We start from the raw sequence: 18961 nt of genomic DNA, 5'->3' as shown, positions 1-18961 counted from the left end.
TGCAGCCTCATTCTTCCTCTGGCAGCTTTTACCTTCTTCTACACCCCAAACCCATTGTAACGCCCTGCCCCTCCGTGTCCTTACCTGATTTATGAATGGATGTTTCCACTTTTAGGAGAGATGAAGTCTCGGGGCTCGACTTAAAAATACGGTGTTTCACATTTAAGGAGATGCATTTTTTTAAAGAGAAAGTCTTGAATCTGAAATTCTCTTCGTTGCAGAATGAGGGAGATGGGTATTTGAATATTTGAATTGAATTGAATTGAATTTATTGTCAAGTGTACCGAGGCACAGTGAAAAGCTTTGTCTTGCGAGCAATACAGGCAGATCATAGAGTTAAGTAGCATAGATAAGTAAATAATAGGTGAACAGTGGCAAAAAAAACACAAGTCCAGGCGGATGTTAAGAGTTTGTGAGTCCATTCAGTATTCTAACAACAGTAGGGTAGAAACTGTTTTGAAACCGGCTGCTGCATTATTCAAGCTTCTGTACCTTCTCCCCAGTGGTAGAGATTGTAGAAAAACATTGCCAGTGTGGGATGGATCTTTGAGAACGCTAGTGGCCTTTCCTTGACTGCGGACCTGGTAGATGGATTCTATAGATGGGAGGTTGGCCTTTGTGATTGTCCGGACCGAGTTCACCACTCTCTGTAACCATCTCCGACCTTGAATGGTACAGTTGCCATACCAGGTAGTGATACATCCAGACAGAATGCTCTCGATGGTGCACCTATAAAGGTTGGTCAAATTTCCTCAGCTGCCTGAGGAAGAAGAGATGCTGTTAGGTCTTTGCAACCAGTGCGTTCACATGAAGAGTCCAAGAAAACTTGTTGTGGATGACCACTCTCAGGAGCTTGACACTCTCCAAATATTCAACTTCTGTGCTGTTAATATATAGTGGGACATAGTAACATCCCGCCGAAAGTCAATAATGAGTTCCTTGGTTTTGCCGGCATTGAGAGCTAGGTTGTTCTCAGTGCACCATTTTTCCAGGTCATCCAACTGCCATCTGTAGTCTGTTTCGTTGCTATCTGAGATTCATCCGACTATGGTGGTATCATAGTCTGGTATTTGGCAACACAGTCATGGGTATACAGTGAGTACAATAGGGGGCAGAGTATGCACCCCTGGGGGGCTCCAGTGTTGAATGTTAGTGAGGATGAAATATTGTCCCCAGTCTTCACTGATTGTGGCCTGTGGGTCAGGAAACTGAGGATCCAGTTGCAGAGAGTGGGGATTCGTCCGAGATCACTAAGTTTAGTAATCAGTCTCGAGGGGATAATCGTATTGAAGGCTGAACCGTAGTCAATGAGTAGGATTCTTACGTAGTTGTTCTTGGTATCAAGATGTTCTAGGGAGGAATGAAAGGCAAGTGATATGGCAATTTAAGGCTGCAGTAAATTCTTGACTAACAAGGGTATCTAAATGGTATCTAAAGGCTGGTGGGGAGCAGTTAGGTGGAATATTGAGTACTGTGATCAGATCAGCTGTGATCCTATTGAATGGCAGAGCAGGCTTGAAGGACTGAATGGTCCCTTCCTGTTTCTGATTGGTATCTGCATATGTAAGGATGTTTAACACAGTTGGTCCTTGGAGAAGGTTTGCAGTCTTATGTAATTGTTGAGAGACTTAACTAATACAGTTGTGGTTGTACATACCAGTGCCAAGCTGGCTTTCTATTACCTGAAATTAAGACTATGGTGCTAAAGAAATTTAGCTAACTACTTCGGTCTTTACTTCAAATAATGTAAAGCCACATTGATAATCTGAAGGGATAAAAGATGTAGTTTCATATGAATCTCAGTCAGTATCTGACATCTGCAAATTCAATATCTGTTACCTGAACTGAGACCAATGCAGGTCTTTTTAATACTTTTATTATCAGATTCAGCTGACATATCTGGTACTTGCTGCTTTTTATCAAACATATGGCAGTCCATTTTCTGTCAATCACTTTTCAAATATTTGAGCCTTTCTCTGCTGTTGCATTTGATCATTTCTGGTGTTTGCTGTGATTCTGTTCTTCATTATATAGGAATATATTTTCCGTTCTTCTGAGAAAAAATTCAGTTGCATATTTACTTATGCTGGACTGAAGTGTCATGTAAACATGTAGACAATTTTAATAATTAGAACTGGGAGAAAAATAATTTATTCAAATGTTTGAGCAGGCAAATGTAGAATTAGCAGAGGGGTTTTTGGCAAAATTAGAAGAAGCTAATAATCTGGCCACACAGTCAATACTTTTAATAGCATCATCCTTTCCCTTATTCAATTTTCAATCCATCAGATCCTTCCTTTAAACAATTAATTGCAGCGAATGTGACAAAGATGAAGTGATGTAGCTTGACTGTGGCCTTGTATTCAATATTATTGATGTACAGAACACTTCTCCTTGAAAAATAGCTGCACTAAAGTGTATATTGTTTGGTTGTAAATTGATTTCTTCAGAGCCTTAGCGTAGTTGTTGATCATTGTCAAGTTCCACAGGGCTGGAAGATATTCTTTCTCATGAACATGCTAACATCGTTGAAGTTCTGTTTAAAAACAATTCTAAACGTTTTCAAACATGTTTTCGTGATGAGGATTTGCACCCACCTTTCCCCTTGTTCTCTTTATGAATTGTTCATTCTACCTTTCCCTTTGTCAACAACTAATGATAATGATATGGGGCCAGTGATTGTGCTGCCCATCGTCCTCCTCCTCCTCCTCCTTCCTCAACCTCAATGATGTTTGACACAGTCAGCAACTGCATCCCTCTCTTTGTTCTGTTGTGTTCCTGTGTGAATTCTGGTTCTATTTCTGCTTATCTTAATAAAGCTAGTGCACCTTAGTACTGTTGCCTCACAGTGCCAGGGACCCGGGTTCAATTCCAGCCTCAGGCGACTGTATGTGTGGAGTTTGCATATTCTCCCCGTGTCTGCGTGGGTTTCCTCCGGGTGCTCCGGTTTCCTCCCACAGTCCAAAGATGTGCAGGTCAGGTGAATTGGCCATTCTAAATTGCCCTTGGTGTTAGGTGAATTAGTCGGGGGTGAATATAATGTAGGGGAACGGGTCTGGGTGAGTTACTCTTTGGAGGGTCAGTATGGGTTTGTTGGGCCGAAGGACCTGTTTCCATACTGTAGGGAATCTAATCTAATCTCCTTGTTGGTTTTCTAACCTGCCCTAAAAGCTAGGTGCTCTTCAAGACTTTATCCTTGGTCCTATTCTTTTCCTCATCTGCATGTTTCCCTTTGGTGATGCCATACAGTCACATTTTTCAGGTACATGGTGACAGCATTCTACTTTAATATCAACACCCTTGATTGCTCATTAAGTTATTTGAGCTCAATAGCAGCGAGAACAAAGCGATACGAACACCTCCTGCTTCAATCTCTGCACTACATTCCTAATTGCCCCCCTTGCTAACTGCTCCCTTAGACCAATGCTGAACTGTGAACCAATTCCTATTTGAGCTAACTTTGAAGAACTCTGCATCTATCACATTTCAAATATTATTGAAACTTTTAGCCATGTCTTTATTACATCCAAACATCCCTTTATTACCACATTGCTGAGTTCTCCCTTTCATGAATTGTTATTGATCAAAACTTCAAGGACCAAAATCTTATTACTCTACTCTTACTTCTATTACTCTGTGCTAGCCAACTTTCATTGGTTGCTTTATCTACACATGCATGAGTTTAAAAATCATTGCGAATATTTATAACTCTATTTCTGGCCGTACATTTCACAAGTTTTGCAATATTATTCAGTTCCAGTGACTTGACTGCAGCCTGCATTTATTTGATATTTCGGTTCCTTGCATTGTATTTCCTCCTGCCTTATGCTTGGCTGTAGGGACTAGCCATTCAGCTGCTGTACTCTGAAGCATTCATGCTCAACCTTGATATCTCTTCAGCTTCCTTCAAAAACATGAGCTAAATCTACCTTTTTGACTGAGGACACAAACATGCATACTCCTTCCTGCATTTCTCAGTTCTGGTTATTTTTGCCTCTGTATAGTCCCTGAGGTGTTTGGTTAAATTATTACTTAATTGTATTATTGTTGTTCACCTTCAAATGTCATAGGACAAGTAAAATTATGGTCATCTAAAAGTCAAGGTAACTGCAGTGGAGTAGGCAGCGTACGAGCTCCTGTGCCTGGGCTTGTCCTCTTTGTCTGCATTTTTCTTTTCTTTCTCTTTTCCCTTCTACCCTTTCTTTTCTCTCAAATCTACCTGACAAAGAGAGGCAGCTTCAGAGGGGCAGCGTGGCTACAGAGTCGGTCAGTCGGCCTGTGAATCCTGGAAGAGGACTCTTGCTTCCAAGTGGATTGGGCCCCTGGTAGCGACATGGTGTGGGCTGGAAAGCCTGGAGGGTGGCACCCTCTGGGGCGTGGCCTAGGAGAGGAGAAGGAAACGTTGGACTCTCTTTAAGTTATCTTTTAATTTTTTTCTAAGTCAATGTGAATGGCAACTATATGTGGGCAACAATACACACTTCTCACTGTATGTTACATTGAATACATGTGACAATAAAGGATATTCGTTAAGGATATTCTAGTAAAATTGCGATGAGTTGAAATGTTGTATTTGAAATGTTGCATGAAGAGTTTTGAGATGGCTGAGGAAACTCTTATATACTGTAACCTGATTTGCCTACAACCCACACTCTCTCAAACAAAAATGCCAAATGCAAACACACTGAAGGAATAAATACATGAAAATGATTTTTATTTTCAATGTATACATTGGGCTGACCTTACATAGAGAAAGGTTCTTGGAGTTATCTCCAGAAAAGTTCAGTAATCTTTTTCTCTTAGTCCATTGTCTTGCATCATGTGTAATACATTCTGCCATACTGTCAATACAGTCAAAAATGTTTTTGATGTTTTCATGGTGCGGGGTGAGATTATGAAGCTTTTCTTTGGCCTTTGTAGCTTCAGCTTGGGAAACAGGTGGGAGAGCAAGGAGGCATTCATAAAACTCCTCAAGGTCATCTGGAACCTCAGCTCAATAGTATGGGTCTTTTTACGCACATTTTGTCAACAGGAGTTTGCTGTAACACGCTTGACAAATTGGCGAAGCTGTTTCTAAGGCTCAAACTTTTAAAACATGTGTTGGCTGGAACATGATTACAGCGCCAATACTTTAAGTGCTGTTTCTAAAGCGTGATTTTTCTATAATGTGGGGATTGCATAAGAATGCAACCATCGCACTGTAGAAGAACTGACTGTATAATGGATTGTTCAAACAGGTGTTTTTTTTAGCCTTGTACTGTGTGGATGTTTTTGGCATCCTCAAAGCAATGTAGCCTCTTGGACTTGCCCACGTAGGAAGTGATAGCTTTCTGTTGCCTCCACGTTGGTGCAGACCATATCTTTCCTAGCTTCACTTGCCACCATTACATGTTTCCTCTTCCAATCAAAGATGGTAAGTTCAGTTCAATTGCTTCTGCATTAAAAATGTTCTTGTGCACAAACTCGCTCAGGATGTGGTTGAGATAATTTTGCAGCCATTATCTGTCACTGTTGTCATCACTGCTTACCATACAGAGATTACACCATTCCTTATCTTCAGTTGACCCATCCATCCGTCACTGCAGGTGAACTCCTAGTAGTCCAGCTTATTTGCAGCATGACTCCCCTTTTCCTGCAGGATTGGGCTGGAGCTGGGATCATTCTCTGCTTGAGAAGCCTTGAACCTCATTAACAGAGCTGCTTCGACATAGGGAAAAACGGCCATTCTCATCCTCTTTCTTGCTGGAGAAAATGTCTGCTGGTCAAACTGTTCCTAGATGCTCATCTAATGTTTTAGAATAGATGACAAGCTCTGTAGTGGATTCTTACTCTTTTTGCTTCACATTGTAGTTTTCCACTTGCTGTGTCAACTTGAGTTCCTGTCTGATCCACTACATTTCTAACTTTCTCACAGGCTTAGCTATGTTTGGAGGGTTTGAACAGGATGATCTTGATGTTTTCGTGTTCTAGTATCGCTTAACAATGCTCCAATTAGTTGAGAGCGGTCAACTAATTTGGTTAATCTGGAGTTACCAGTCCTGGATCTTTAGCTTAGTGCATGCATTGTTCTATTGGATTGGTTATTCTGCAGAGAGATGGCTAACATCCCTGACACAATTGGCATTCCAAGTTTAACTCATCACACTTTCGCTGTAATTCGAATAAACTGTTACAATTCAGTTGTAATTAAATTTGCTCTCACTATTGCAGAAAAGACATTTATCTCTTGTTTTCAACTCAAGAAGTCTTGTCCAGTCTGCTGGTACAGTATGGGAATTGACTCAGGGTTGACTATGACCACATGCTTTTAATTATTTCTCAAATCCCTTTCAAGATCCTATTCAATTCTGGGGATTTTCTTTATGAAGAGAACTTGACATTTGACAAAACAAAAGGAAGCTCTACACCTGTATTGAATTGCAATAATTGTGGCAATAATCAATGGTATTGATCTGAAATCTTATAGAAGTTTATAAATCTGTGAGGGGCATGGATAGGATAAATAGACAAGATTGTTTCCCTGGGGTGGGGGAGTCCAGAACTCAAGGGCATAGGTTGAGGGTGAGAGGGGAAAGATTCAAAAGTGTCCTAAGGGGCAACATTTTCATGCAAAAGGTGGTACGTGTATGGAATGAGCTGCCAAGGAAAGTGGTGGAGGCTGGTACAATTATAGCATTTAAAAGGCATCCAGATAGGTAGATGAATTGGAAGGTTTAGAGAAATGGGCCAAGTGCTGACAAATGGGACTAGATTAGGTTGGGATATGTGGTCAGTATGGACAAGTTGGACAGAAGGCTCTGTTTCTGTGCTGTGCATCTCTATGACTCTTTGTAACTGTTCACATGACACTGACATCAGTAAGAGAAGACACCAGTTAGAATGAGCATGTGAAGAGAGTGGTCTTAGAGACTACACTGGAGAGCTATATCTGAGAACCTCTGAACAGATGTGAATAAGGAGTGGTCCAATACATGAAGAGGTGAAGAGCCTTGCTTAGAGTTGAGGAGTAAGCAGCCTCAGTGACAGTGTATGTACAGGTACCCATACCCTGAGATATTCCCGACCAATTTCTCTAGGAGCAGTATTGGCTTGCAGCATAAAATGCAACATGGTGTCAGCTCAGGGGAAAAGCTCCATAGCCACATTCTGAGATTGAAACACAGTGCAAGGAACATATTGAAAAAGGAAGTTTCCAAATGCAAGGCAGGACCTCGGAAGACTTCAAGAAAAGAGCTAGTAAAGAAGGTTCTAAAGATTGAGAAAAGACATCAGAAGACTTTCATTACAGGGCTACAGAGCAGGAGGCCTCCGAAGAGTACGAAATAGAACCTTGGAAGACTTCAAAGCCAAGTCATAAACCAGCAATATTCTCAATAAGAAAGTTTCGACAGGAAGAAAGAATATTTGGAGTTCACACCCAAGACAGCCATGCTGCCTGTTCCATGGGGATAGCAGCTTCAATAGAGATTTTGTCATTTCACCAATGTTTTGATAATTAGAAAATCCAGAACAAGCCAAAATGGGAGCTACACGTTTGTATATGCTGCAGGTCTAACAGCTGCTTATGTTGTGCTAAACTAAAGGATGAAATAATGTACTATGTACTACTATGCATTGATTAAAGCACTTGACGTGTATTTTAGCCCTAGGTGAAATTTACAGATTGGATCTCACTCATCCGATCAGTTAGCTCAACATCTGATGAATCGTTAGAAACATTTATTAACCAATTAGTATAATTTAGGGAGATGTTGAGAGTGTAGAAATTTAAAGTATCAATAAATAAGATATTGGGCACTGAAGTGAGGGAAGGGTTATCAGACTTTCTTCAATCAAAGGAGGATTTAATGTTGGAACAATTTACTCTGCAACATAAACCAGGGACCCAATTAGGGTAGAACATTAGGGATTGTCCCAGTACAGAACAGATTGCTAAGCTCAAGGATGGCCTCATGAATCTTCAAAAAGCCTACAGAAAGATTGGGAATCGACATCCTCAAGAATACAGGGATGTACGAGGTATGGCTCCATCGAGAGTCCTCAATGCCATAAAATTCCAGCCAGGGTGCTATAGGTTAAAAGTATGGCCAGTAGGGACACTAGGGACATACTGCAATACTTAATAACATTTTTAACATCTTAAAGAGATTCAAAAGTCAACTCAAGGTCTTACTGATGCCTGTATGCCCCCCCACCCCCACCCTGCCATCCTATGCCTCTAGCATCCTCCATGGCCTCTGTAGGACTTGGCTCAATCTACCAATTTACTTTCTTCTATGTGTGAGCCTTGTCCTGCGTGTTCTTTTAAATGAAGCACTAGGAGAAGATATTCAGTCTCACACTCTTAATTTATTTTAAACAGTAAGTGGACAAAGCATGCAGAGCTCTGGGTCTAACCCTTTTTTCCCTGACCAACTACCACGTGTGGCAGTTCAAAAAGTAAGACCTCGTTTTGTCCCTGCCCCAGTCTTTTATACCATAAAAAACGTCATACACACACTGAGGTAGAATTATCTTCTCATTGGCTGTTGATCTGACTCCATTCCCCGCCTCCTCGCATTCCCGGATGTCCGACCCCACGTGAGCTTCTTTTGCCCGCGAAACGGATCATCATGTGACCTCCTTGGCCCACTTCCTGAGCGCGAAACGGAATGTCACGTGACCGCCCCGCACCCTTCCTGGGCGCGAAACGGAACGTCACGTGACCGCCCCGCACTCTTCCGGGCACGGAACGGAACGTCACGTGACCGCCTCACACTCTTCCGAGCGTGAAACAGAAAGTTACGTGACCGCCTCGCATTCTTCCGAGCGCGACACGGAATGTCACGTGACTACCTCCTGCATGTTTTCAACAGCGTCTTCACAGGCTTTTGACTGCTGCAGAGTTTCCCAGTCGCAGCTAGCCTTCAGTTTGTTTTATGTAAGTCATATATTTACACCTCTCATTGCGGATGCTAATTCATGCACTTTCACCCAGTAAGTACTATGCTTATAAGCAATGAATTATATAATGACAATATAAAGTGGAAAACTGAAGGAAAGAAAACAATCTTATTCACAAATCCTTTTTAAAATAAAACTACAATCCAATACATGTGACAAAGTGATAGACCACGAATATGATAGTAACAGAGGCTTCAAAAGCTTCACACCTTGTCTATCTTGTCCAAACAAACATTGAGACATTGAGAAAAAGGATCACAGAAAGAACAACTTAACCACTAAAGATGTCAGTCAATCTTTTCTGTGAGCCTAGATTAATGAAAGCTTTAATTTAACAGGGAATTTTATTTTGACAACTAAAGTAAACCATTAACTGTTTGATTGGGCACTGACCCAGGCTTCCCAGCTCGGAAGCCAAAATACATCCCATAGTATCCTGATATCAAATTCCATGTTGACCTTGCACTTTGTATCTCTCACGCATTAAACCCAAAAACGTATTGCCGTTTATGCAACTAACAATTGAATTTGTACTTTCAACCAGTAAAATATTTGCACTTTTAGATCACTTTTCATTTTCACTCTTCAGCCTCTTCCTATTAATTATGTATCTTCAGGTCTAGTACTTCCTCCCTTGTTATAAAACGTAGCTCACGTTAATGAACATTAGGTTGTGTCTGCCATCTATCTTCCTAAATCTAATAAATATCTGCTTTTCTGCAGTCTTGTACAATCCTCCTTGCTGCTTTCCATGCATTTCTACTTCTAGAAATTAAGATTAGCAAGATTGCGTTAGTGTTCCTTACATGAAAAGCCCAGCATAAACTGTATAAATATTTCTTTATTAGCTTCAAAAGATCATGTATACTGCACCGTTGGAATTTATTGTTGTTTTCATTTTGCTTAAAGGAATTAATTGTTTCATTAATGCACACTCTTTCAGTTAGGCGAAAGTGAGGACTGCAGATGCTGGAGATCAGAGTCAAGATTAGAGTGGTGCTGGAAAAGCACAGCAGGTCAGGCATCATCCGAGGAGCAGGAAAATTGATGTTTCAGGCAGGGGCCCTTCATCCGAGAAACTGAATGCCTGATGGAGGGCTCCTGCCCGAAACATTGATTTTCCTGCTCCTCGGATGCTGCCTGACCTGCTGTGTTTTTCCAGCACCACTCTAACCTTGACACTCTTTCAGTTGTTTGTTGCCTGTAATCATGTTTTAAATTTTCAATGTATGGATCACACAGTCTTTTTTACCAGTGCATGTATATTCAGGTCACTGCTGCCAAAATATTTGCCGATAATGTCTGCCATTTTATTGTTGCAGAATTTCGGTATGCGATGAAGATAAATTCCGTCATAATGAGTTCATTGGTGAAACAAGAATTCCACTGAAAAGATTAAAGCCAAATCAAACGAAGACCTTCAACATTTGCCTGGAGAAACAGCTTCCAGTAAGTGTTAATCCTGTTTACATTGATTTTTCACTTGACAGCCAAAAGGGTTAGATCTTTATGGTCATTAACCAGCTAGACATTCATTTTCCCTTCAGGTTCTTAATCCTCTCAAAATACAGTAGTACAGGATTCAATTCCCTGGGAGGTGCAATGTATGATCTGTACTGTTGGAAATTATGCATGCAATATCATCAAAAGGTATTGTTTTAAAAAATGACATTGCTGGCGTTTTTCATCTTGCAATCATCAAGTCCAATGCAAGAACTGCTCCACTGTACTTCTTCAGAAGCTAAGAAAATTTAACATGTCCTCAAGGCCTCTTAACAATCTCTATAGGTGCATTGTAGAAAGCATTCTGTATGGATACATCACAACATGGTATGGCAACTGCTCTTCCCAAGACCACATCAAACTACAGCGTGCCATGAAGACAGCCCAGTCCATCACACATGCCAGCCTTCCATCCATTAACTCCATCTACACTTCCTGCTGCCTTGGGAAAGCAACCAACATACTCAAAGAGTATAACCCCAGTTATACTCTTTTCCACCCTCTTCCACTGGTCACAAGATATAAATGTTGGTGTGCACATACAAATAGATTCAAGACAACTTCTTCCTTGCTGTTATTAGACTCCTGAATGGACTCCTCAAATTTTAAACTTAATGTTGATCTTGTACTCTGTGCACCCACTCAGCAGCCATAATATTGTATTCTTTGATCTGTTCTATTATCCTATACATTTAGTATGCTATGATCTGCCTGTACTGCACACAAATCAAAACTTTTCACTGTACCTAGGTACATGTGACAATAATAAAACAAATTAAATCAAGCATCCCCAATTTCAAGCGATTACAGCAATTTATACCACAGGGTGTGTTTGGTGAGGATATACATGGAGAAAGCAATGGAATTATAGAATCCCTGGATTTTGAATATTTCAATAATTGTGCAACAGGTATCCTATTTTCTCTGCAGCATTTTCTCATTAAGACTATAATGGAGAAAGGCTGATCCTTTCCTTAGCGGCTGTGCAGGATGTTTGTTTTGTATTCGTACTCATCTCAATATCATACTGCAATGCCAAAAAATAAAGGTTAATTCTGTTGATATAATTTTTCTCAGTAAGCTTAGTCATAGCACACAAAGCAATTTAAATGTGAGAATGAAATAAATGGATTTTGTGATGAGGAGATAAAGATGAGGACTTTGGTTTCGCAATATTTAATTGAAGGAAGCAAAGCCTCATGCGGGATTGGTTGGTGGACCAATAATTTAACAATAGGTCCAGAAGGCTGGTGGGGAATCAAAATTAGATAACAGCAGCTGACCCTATGTAAGTTATTTCCGTTGCAATGTGCAGATAAGTAGGAGGAGGAGAAAGGGATCAACAATAGATTTTAGGAGAATCCAGAGTTCACAAGATAGAATGGGTAGAGATACTTGTTTCAGATACATGAGAGTGAAGCCAAGACAGAATGGATCAATAGAGCTACACAATGGAGGAGGGTCCGCCATTTAGGGAGAGTGAGGTAGTAATTAGGTGAAAAGATGATGAGAGATTGAGAAGAATGAGAGGCAACAGGGAATGTGATTTGTGAGTTGTGTGGAGTTTGTTGCTCTTGCAGAGTAACAATCAATTTGTCCAGATTCAGACATGACATTCTGGAGAAGTTTGGTCCAAATGTGGGATGTACCAGCAAGTTTAAGGACTTTGGAGAGGAAAGAGAGGGTTGAAACCGGCTCTTCGTTTGCAATGATGAGGCGTTGAAGGATAGGGCTTTGACGAGAAAGGCTGATGATGTCAGTTTTCAAAGTAAAAGGGAGAATATGAGATCAAAGGATGCCATTTACTCTGTAAAACAAAGGCCAAGAAGAAGGTTTGATAGTCCCTTGCTTAGTAGATTTGGGGTCAAAGGAACCTGGTAGATCCAGGGAAACCAGGAGAGAGCATGGAGGGAAATCAAAAAGAAACTCAGGAAATTCTCAGGTTCCAAGTAACAGATAAGGGTAAAGCATTTTGATAGCAGAGGAAAAAAGCTGAGGTTATCTCCACCGAAGATTAAGAGAAGAGTGATACTTAATGGCTCTTGTTGTGATCCAGCCAGAATTGATGTTCCAGATACACTCAAGTCTACATCACTTATAGAGTCATAGAGTCATAGAAATGTACAGCATGGAAACAGACCCTTCGGTCCAACCCATCCATGCTGACCAGATATCCCAACCCAATCTAGTCCCACCTGCCAGCACCCGGCCCTTAACCCTCCAAACCCTTCCTATTCATATACCCATCCAAATGCCTCTTAAATGTTGCAATTGTACCAGTCTTCACCACATCCTCTGGCAGCTCATTCCATACATGTACCACCCTCTGTGTGAAGAAGTTTCCCTGTAGGTCTCTTTTATATCTTTCCCCTCTCACCCTAAACCTATGCCCTCTAGTTCTGGATTCCCTGACCCCAGGGAAAAGACTTTGCCGATTTACCCTATCCATGCCCCTCATAATTTTGTAAACCTCTATAAGGTCACCTCTCAGCCTCCGACGCTTCAGGGAAAACAGCCCCAGCCTGTTCAGCCTATCCCTATAGCTTAAATCCCCCAAACCTGGCAACATCCTTGTGAATCTTTTCTGAACCCTTTCAAGTTTTACAACATCTTTCTGATAGGAAGGAAACCAGAATTGCATGCAATATTCCAATAGTGGCCTAATCAATATCCTGTACAGCCGCAACATGACCTCCCAACTCCTGTACTCAATACTCTGACCAATAAAAGAAAGCATACCAAACATCTTCTTCACTATTCTACCTACCTGCGACTCCACTTTCAAGGAACTATGAACCTGCACTCCAAGGTCTCTTTGTTCAGCAACACTTCCTAGGACCTTACCATTAAGTGTATAAATCCTGCTAAGATTTGCTTTCCCAAAATGCAGCACCTCGCATTTATCTGAAATAAACTCCATCCGCAACCTCTCAGCCCATTGGCCCATCTAGTCAAGATCCTGTTGTAATCTGAGGTAACCCTCTTCACTGTCCACTACACTTCCTATTTGGGTGTCATCTGCAAACTTACTAACTGTACCTCTTATGCTCGTATCCAAATCATTTATGTAAATGACAAAAAGTAGAGGACCCAGCACAGGGTCTTGAGGGAGTGAGATGGGAACTATATTGGGAGGAATAGATAGGAAAGGAGAGGATAAAGTCTCTGTTTTAAAGATGTAAAACACAGCAACCCTAGATTGCAGATAAAAATCTCTTGAAAACATCATAATGTCCCTCATCCATTAATAAGCTTTGGCGTGAATCAAGGAGATATTCCGCAGGCTACTAAGAAGACTCTGTTGAAATGACAGTGTGCAAATATGGAGCTGGGACAATGAAATAAGGTTTTGCACAGCTGCGTCAATTCTTCTTGCACCAGGATTGGTTTCATCTCATTGTTATTCATTCTGAAAAGTCCCATTTGGCTGAGGAACTGAGAAGCAGATGTTCCTTTTCTCACCATGTTATTGGAGCAGTTAGCTGTCTCAACCAACATCAAATTCTGTGCTAGCAACTCTTTGTAAAGATGATGCTTTAAAGAGTAAAGGAGGAAAATAATGCTAAACACAAAGAGGGCAACTTAGAGCAATACAGCAGCACATGGACATCATAGACAGATATATTTGACTGCAAGACTTTGTTGGGATGAGAGGGTTCAATGAATTATTAATATTGTCATTAATTGCCCAAGAGAACAACCATAATTTACACTTTTAAATACATGAAATATGAGAAAGTGAGAACTGCAGATGCTGGAGATCAGAGTCGAAGAGTATGGTGCTGGAAAAGCACAGAAGGTCAGGCAGCATCCAAGGAGCAGGAGAGTCGATGTTTCGAGCATAAACCCTTCAGGTGTAAAATAGGAAAGTATTACAAGGGGCATCACAAAATATAACCAAACAACATATTAACATTATAACCAAACAGCATTTTAGCATCTCATGATGTAGGACTCTTAGGATAGCTAACCTTGAACAAAGAGGTTATTTTAATGACTGAGAGAGAGGGGCAAACAACTGCTGGGAATCAGTCCAGACAGCTGAAGACATGAAGAAGTGATTGAAGGACAGATCCAGTAGAGATGGCAACGAAGTGGGATATTGTTGGGAGGGTGTTGCCCCTGGAGTCATTAACATTGATTCCAGGCTCCACAAAGTCTCATGGCTTCAGGTTAAACATGGACAAGGAAACCCCAGCTGATTACCATGTACTGTTCCTCCCTTGGCTGATGGATCAGTATTCCTCCATGTTGAACATCACTTGAAGGAAGCATTGAGGATGGCAAGGTCACGACATGTATTCAGAGTGGGGGATTTCAATGCTGAAGAGTGACTCAGCAGCAGTGCTCCTGATTGAGCTGCTCAGGTCCTAAAGGACATAGCTGCTAGACTGGGTCTGTGGCAGGTGGTCAAGGAACCAACAAGAGGGAAAAACCAACTTGACCTCATCCTTACCAATCTGCCAACTGCAGATGCAGCTCTCCATAAAAGAGTGACCACTGCACTGTCCTTGTGGAGATGAAGTTCTGTCTTCAGATTACGAACATCCTTCATTGTGTTCCGTGGCACTATCACTGTGCTAAATGAGACAGACTTTGAATAGATCTAGCAATGCAAGACTGGGCATCCATGAGGTGCAATGGGCCATCAACAGCAGCAGAACTCTCCAGCACAATTTATAAGCCTCACGGTATGGTATCCCTCACTCAGCCATTGCTATCAAGCCAGGGGATCAACCCTAGTTCAATGAAAACTGCAGGTGGGCATGCCAGGAGCAGCACCAGGCCCATACCTGAAGATGAGGTGCCAACGTGATGAAGCCACCAAACAGGACTACTTGTACGCCAAACAGCATAAGTAGCAAGTGATGGTCAGAGCTAAGCGATCCCACAACTAACAGATCAGATTGAAGCGCTGCAGTCCTGCCACATCCAGTTGTGAATGATAGTGGGGAATTAAACAACTCACTGGAGGAGAAGGAAGCTCCACAAATATCCCCATCCTCAATGATGGAAGAGCCCAGCACATCAGTGCAAAAGATAAGCCTGAAGCTTTTGCAGCTGTCTTCAGCCAAAAATGCCAGATGAATGATCCATCTTGGCCTCCTGCAGTGGTTCCCAACTTCACAGATACCAGTTTTCAACCAATTTGATTCACTCCACATGATATTAAGAAACGGTTAGAGACACTGGTCACTGCAAAGGCTACAGGTCCTGACAACATCCTGGAATTAATACTGAAGACGTGCTCCAGAATTTGCTACTCCCCTAGCCAAGCTCTTCCAGTACAGTTACAAACCTGGCATCTACCCAACAAGTAGAAAACTGCCCAGCTAAGTCCTGAACATAAACAGTGGGACAAATCCAACCCAGCCAAATACTGCCCTGTCAGTCCACTCTTGATCAGCAGTAAAGTAATGGAGCTATCATCCTAGTGGCTTCAAGTAGCACCTGCTTAACAATGACCTGCTTAATGATGCCTAGTTTGGATTCTGCTAGAGCCACTCAGCTCCTGACCTCATTACAGCCTTGGTCCAAACATGGACAAAAGAGCTGAATTCCAGAGGTGAGGTGAGAATGACAGCCTTGACATCAAGGAGCCCTAGCAAAGCTGGAGTCAATGGGAATCAGGCCCAAATTCTCCGGTGGTTGGAATCACACCTGACACACAGGAAGCTGGTTGTTGGAGTTCAGTCATCTGAGCTCCAGGACATCTCCTCAAGGTAATGTCCTCAGCCCAACCATCTTCAGCTGCTTCATCAATTACCTTCCCTCCATCATAAGGTCAGAAGTGGGGATGTTCGCTGATGATTGCACAATGTTCAGCACCATTTACAACTCCTCAGATATTGAAGCAGCCCATGTTCAAATGCACAAGATCTGGACAATATCCAGGTTTGGGCTGACATGTGGCAAGTAAGATTGGCACCACACAAATGCTAGGCTTGGACCATCATCAATCAGTGACAATCTAACCACTGTCCCTTGACATTCAATGGCATTATCAACATCCTGAAGTGACAATATTTCAGTTGAATAAAGGGAAATATGGAGCTATGAGGGAGCAACTGGCCAAAGTTCAATGGTTCAATACCTTAACAGGGAAGACCGTGGAGGAACAATGGCGGATATTTCTGTGTATAATGCAGAAGATGCAGGATCAGTTCATTCCTAAAAGGAAGAAAGATCCCAGGAGGAGACATGGGCGGCCATGGCTGACAAGGGAAGTAAAGAAACATATAAGGTTAAAAGAGAAAAAGTATAACTTAGCGAAGATAAGCCGGAAAACGGAGGACTGGGAAGCTTTTAAAGAACAACAGAGGATTAGTAAGAAGGAAATACGCAGAGAAAAAATGAGGTACGAAGGTAAACTGGCCAAGAATATAAAGGAGGATAGTAAAAGCTTTTTTAGGTATGTCCAAGGCAAAAAAATGGTTAAGACTAAAATTGGGCCCTTGAAGACAGAAGCAGGGGAATATATTACTGGGAACGAAGAAATGGCAGAGGAATTAAATGGGTACTTCAGATCTGTGTTCACTGGGGAAGACACAAGCAATCTCCCTGAGGTAACAGTGGCTGAAGGACCTGAACTTAAGGGAATTTCTATTTGCCAGGATTTGGTGTTGGAGAGACTGTTAGGTCTGAAGGTTGATAAGTCTCCAGGACCTGATGGCCTGCATCCCAGGGTACTGAAGGAGGTGGCTCGGGAAATCGTGGATGCGCTGGTGATTATTTTCCAGAGTTCAATAGAATCGGGGTTGGTTCCTGAGGATTGGAGGGCGGCTAATGTTGTGCCACTTTTTAAGAAGGGTGGGCGGGAGAAAGCAGGAAATTATAGACCAGTTAGTCTGACCTCAGTGGTGGAAAAGATGCTGGAGTCTATTATAAAGGATGAAATTACGGCACATCTGGATAATAGTAACAGGATAGGACAGAGTCAGCATGGATTTATGAAGGGGAAATCATGCTTGACTAATCTTCTTGAATTTTTTGAGGATGTAACTCGGAAGATGGACGAGGGGGATCCAGTGGATGTACTGTACCTGGACTTTCAGAAAGCTTTTGATAAAGTCCCACACAAGAGGTTAGTGAGTAAAATTAGGGCGCACGGGATTGGGGGCAAAGTACTAGATTGGATAGAGAATTGGTTGGCTAATAGGAAACAAAGGGTAGTGATTAACGGCTCCATTTCGAAATGGCAGGCAGTGACCAGTGGGGTACCGCAGGGATCCGTGCTGGGACCGCAGCTTTTTACAATATATGTAAATGACATAGAAGATGGTATCAGCAATAACATTAGCAAATTTGCTGATGACACAAAGCTAGGTGGTAGGGTGAAATGTGATGAGGATGTTAGGAGATTACAGGGTGACCTGGACAAGTTAGGTGAGTGGGCAGATGCATGGCAGATGCAGTTTAATGTGGATAAATGTCTGGTTATCCACTTTGGTGGCAAGAACAGGAAGGCAGATTACTACCTCAATGGTATCAAATTAGGTAAAGGGGCTGTTCAGAGAGATCTGGGTGTTCTTGTCCACCAGTCAATGAAGGCAAGCATGCAGGTAGAGCAGGTCGTGAAGAAGGCTAATAGCATGCTGGCCTTCATAACAAGAGGGATTGAGTATAGAAGCAAAGAGGTGCTTCTGCAGCTGTACAGGGCCCCGGTGAGACCACACCTGGAGTACTGTGTACAGTTCTGGTCTCCAAATTTGAGGAAAGACATTCTGGCTATTGAGGGAGTGCAGCGTAGGTTCACGAGGTCAATTCCTGGAATGGCGGGACTATCTTATGTTGAAAGATGGGAGCGACTGGGCTTGTATACCCTTGAGTTTAGAAGACTGAGAGGGGATCTGATTGAAGCGTATAGGATTATGAAAGGACTGGACACTCTGGCAGGAGGGAACATATTTCCGTTGCTGGGGGAGTGCCGAACCAGAGGACACAACTTAAAAATACGGGGTAGACCATTTAGGACAGAGATGAGGAGAAACTACTTCACCCAGAGAGTGGTGGCTGTGTGGAATGCTCTGCCCCAGAGGGCAGTGGAGGCCCAGTCTCTGGATTCATTTAAGAAAGAATTGGATAGAGCTCTTAAAGATAGTGGAGTCAAGGGGTATGGAGATAAGGCTGGAACAGGATACTGATTAGGAATGATCAGCCATGATCATATTGAATGGCGGTGCAGGCTCGAAGGGCAGAATGGCCTACTCCTGCATCTATTGTCTATTGTCTATTGTCTATAATCATTGACCAGAAACTCAGCTGGACTCGTCACATAAACAAAGTGGTAACAAGAGCAAGTCAGACGATAGGAATACTGCAGTGAATAACTCACCACCTAACTCCCCAAAGCTGGTCCATCATCTGTGAGGCATAAATCAGGAGCCAACCCATAGCAGGTGGACTGCAGCAGTTCAAGAAAGCAGCTTACCACACCTCCTTAAGAGCAACCAGGGGCAGGTAGTAAATGCTGGCCATAAAAATATAGGTGAGCAAGCATAAATATAACAGACGA

General features: G+C 42.1%; 1 protein-coding gene across 2 annotated transcripts in view; it reads left to right on the top strand.

The window, feature by feature from the left end:
• The window catches only part of LOC140491438 (double C2-like domain-containing protein beta), a 280010-nt gene that overhangs the window by 194392 nt on the left and 66657 nt on the right, over positions 1-18961 (top strand). For both annotated transcript variants that reach the window (XM_072589607.1, XM_072589606.1), the window contains one exon: positions 10266-10392. In XM_072589607.1, the coding sequence (XP_072445708.1) occupies positions 10266-10392 (127 nt within the window). The remainder of the gene's footprint in view (positions 1-10265; positions 10393-18961) is intronic.

The sequence above is a fragment of the Chiloscyllium punctatum genome, chromosome 19 (genome assembly GCF_047496795.1).
Source record: "Chiloscyllium punctatum isolate Juve2018m chromosome 19, sChiPun1.3, whole genome shotgun sequence".
NCBI classification, from domain to species: Eukaryota; Metazoa; Chordata; class Chondrichthyes; order Orectolobiformes; family Hemiscylliidae; genus Chiloscyllium; species Chiloscyllium punctatum.
This window is presented reverse-complemented; position numbering and strand designations above follow the sequence as displayed.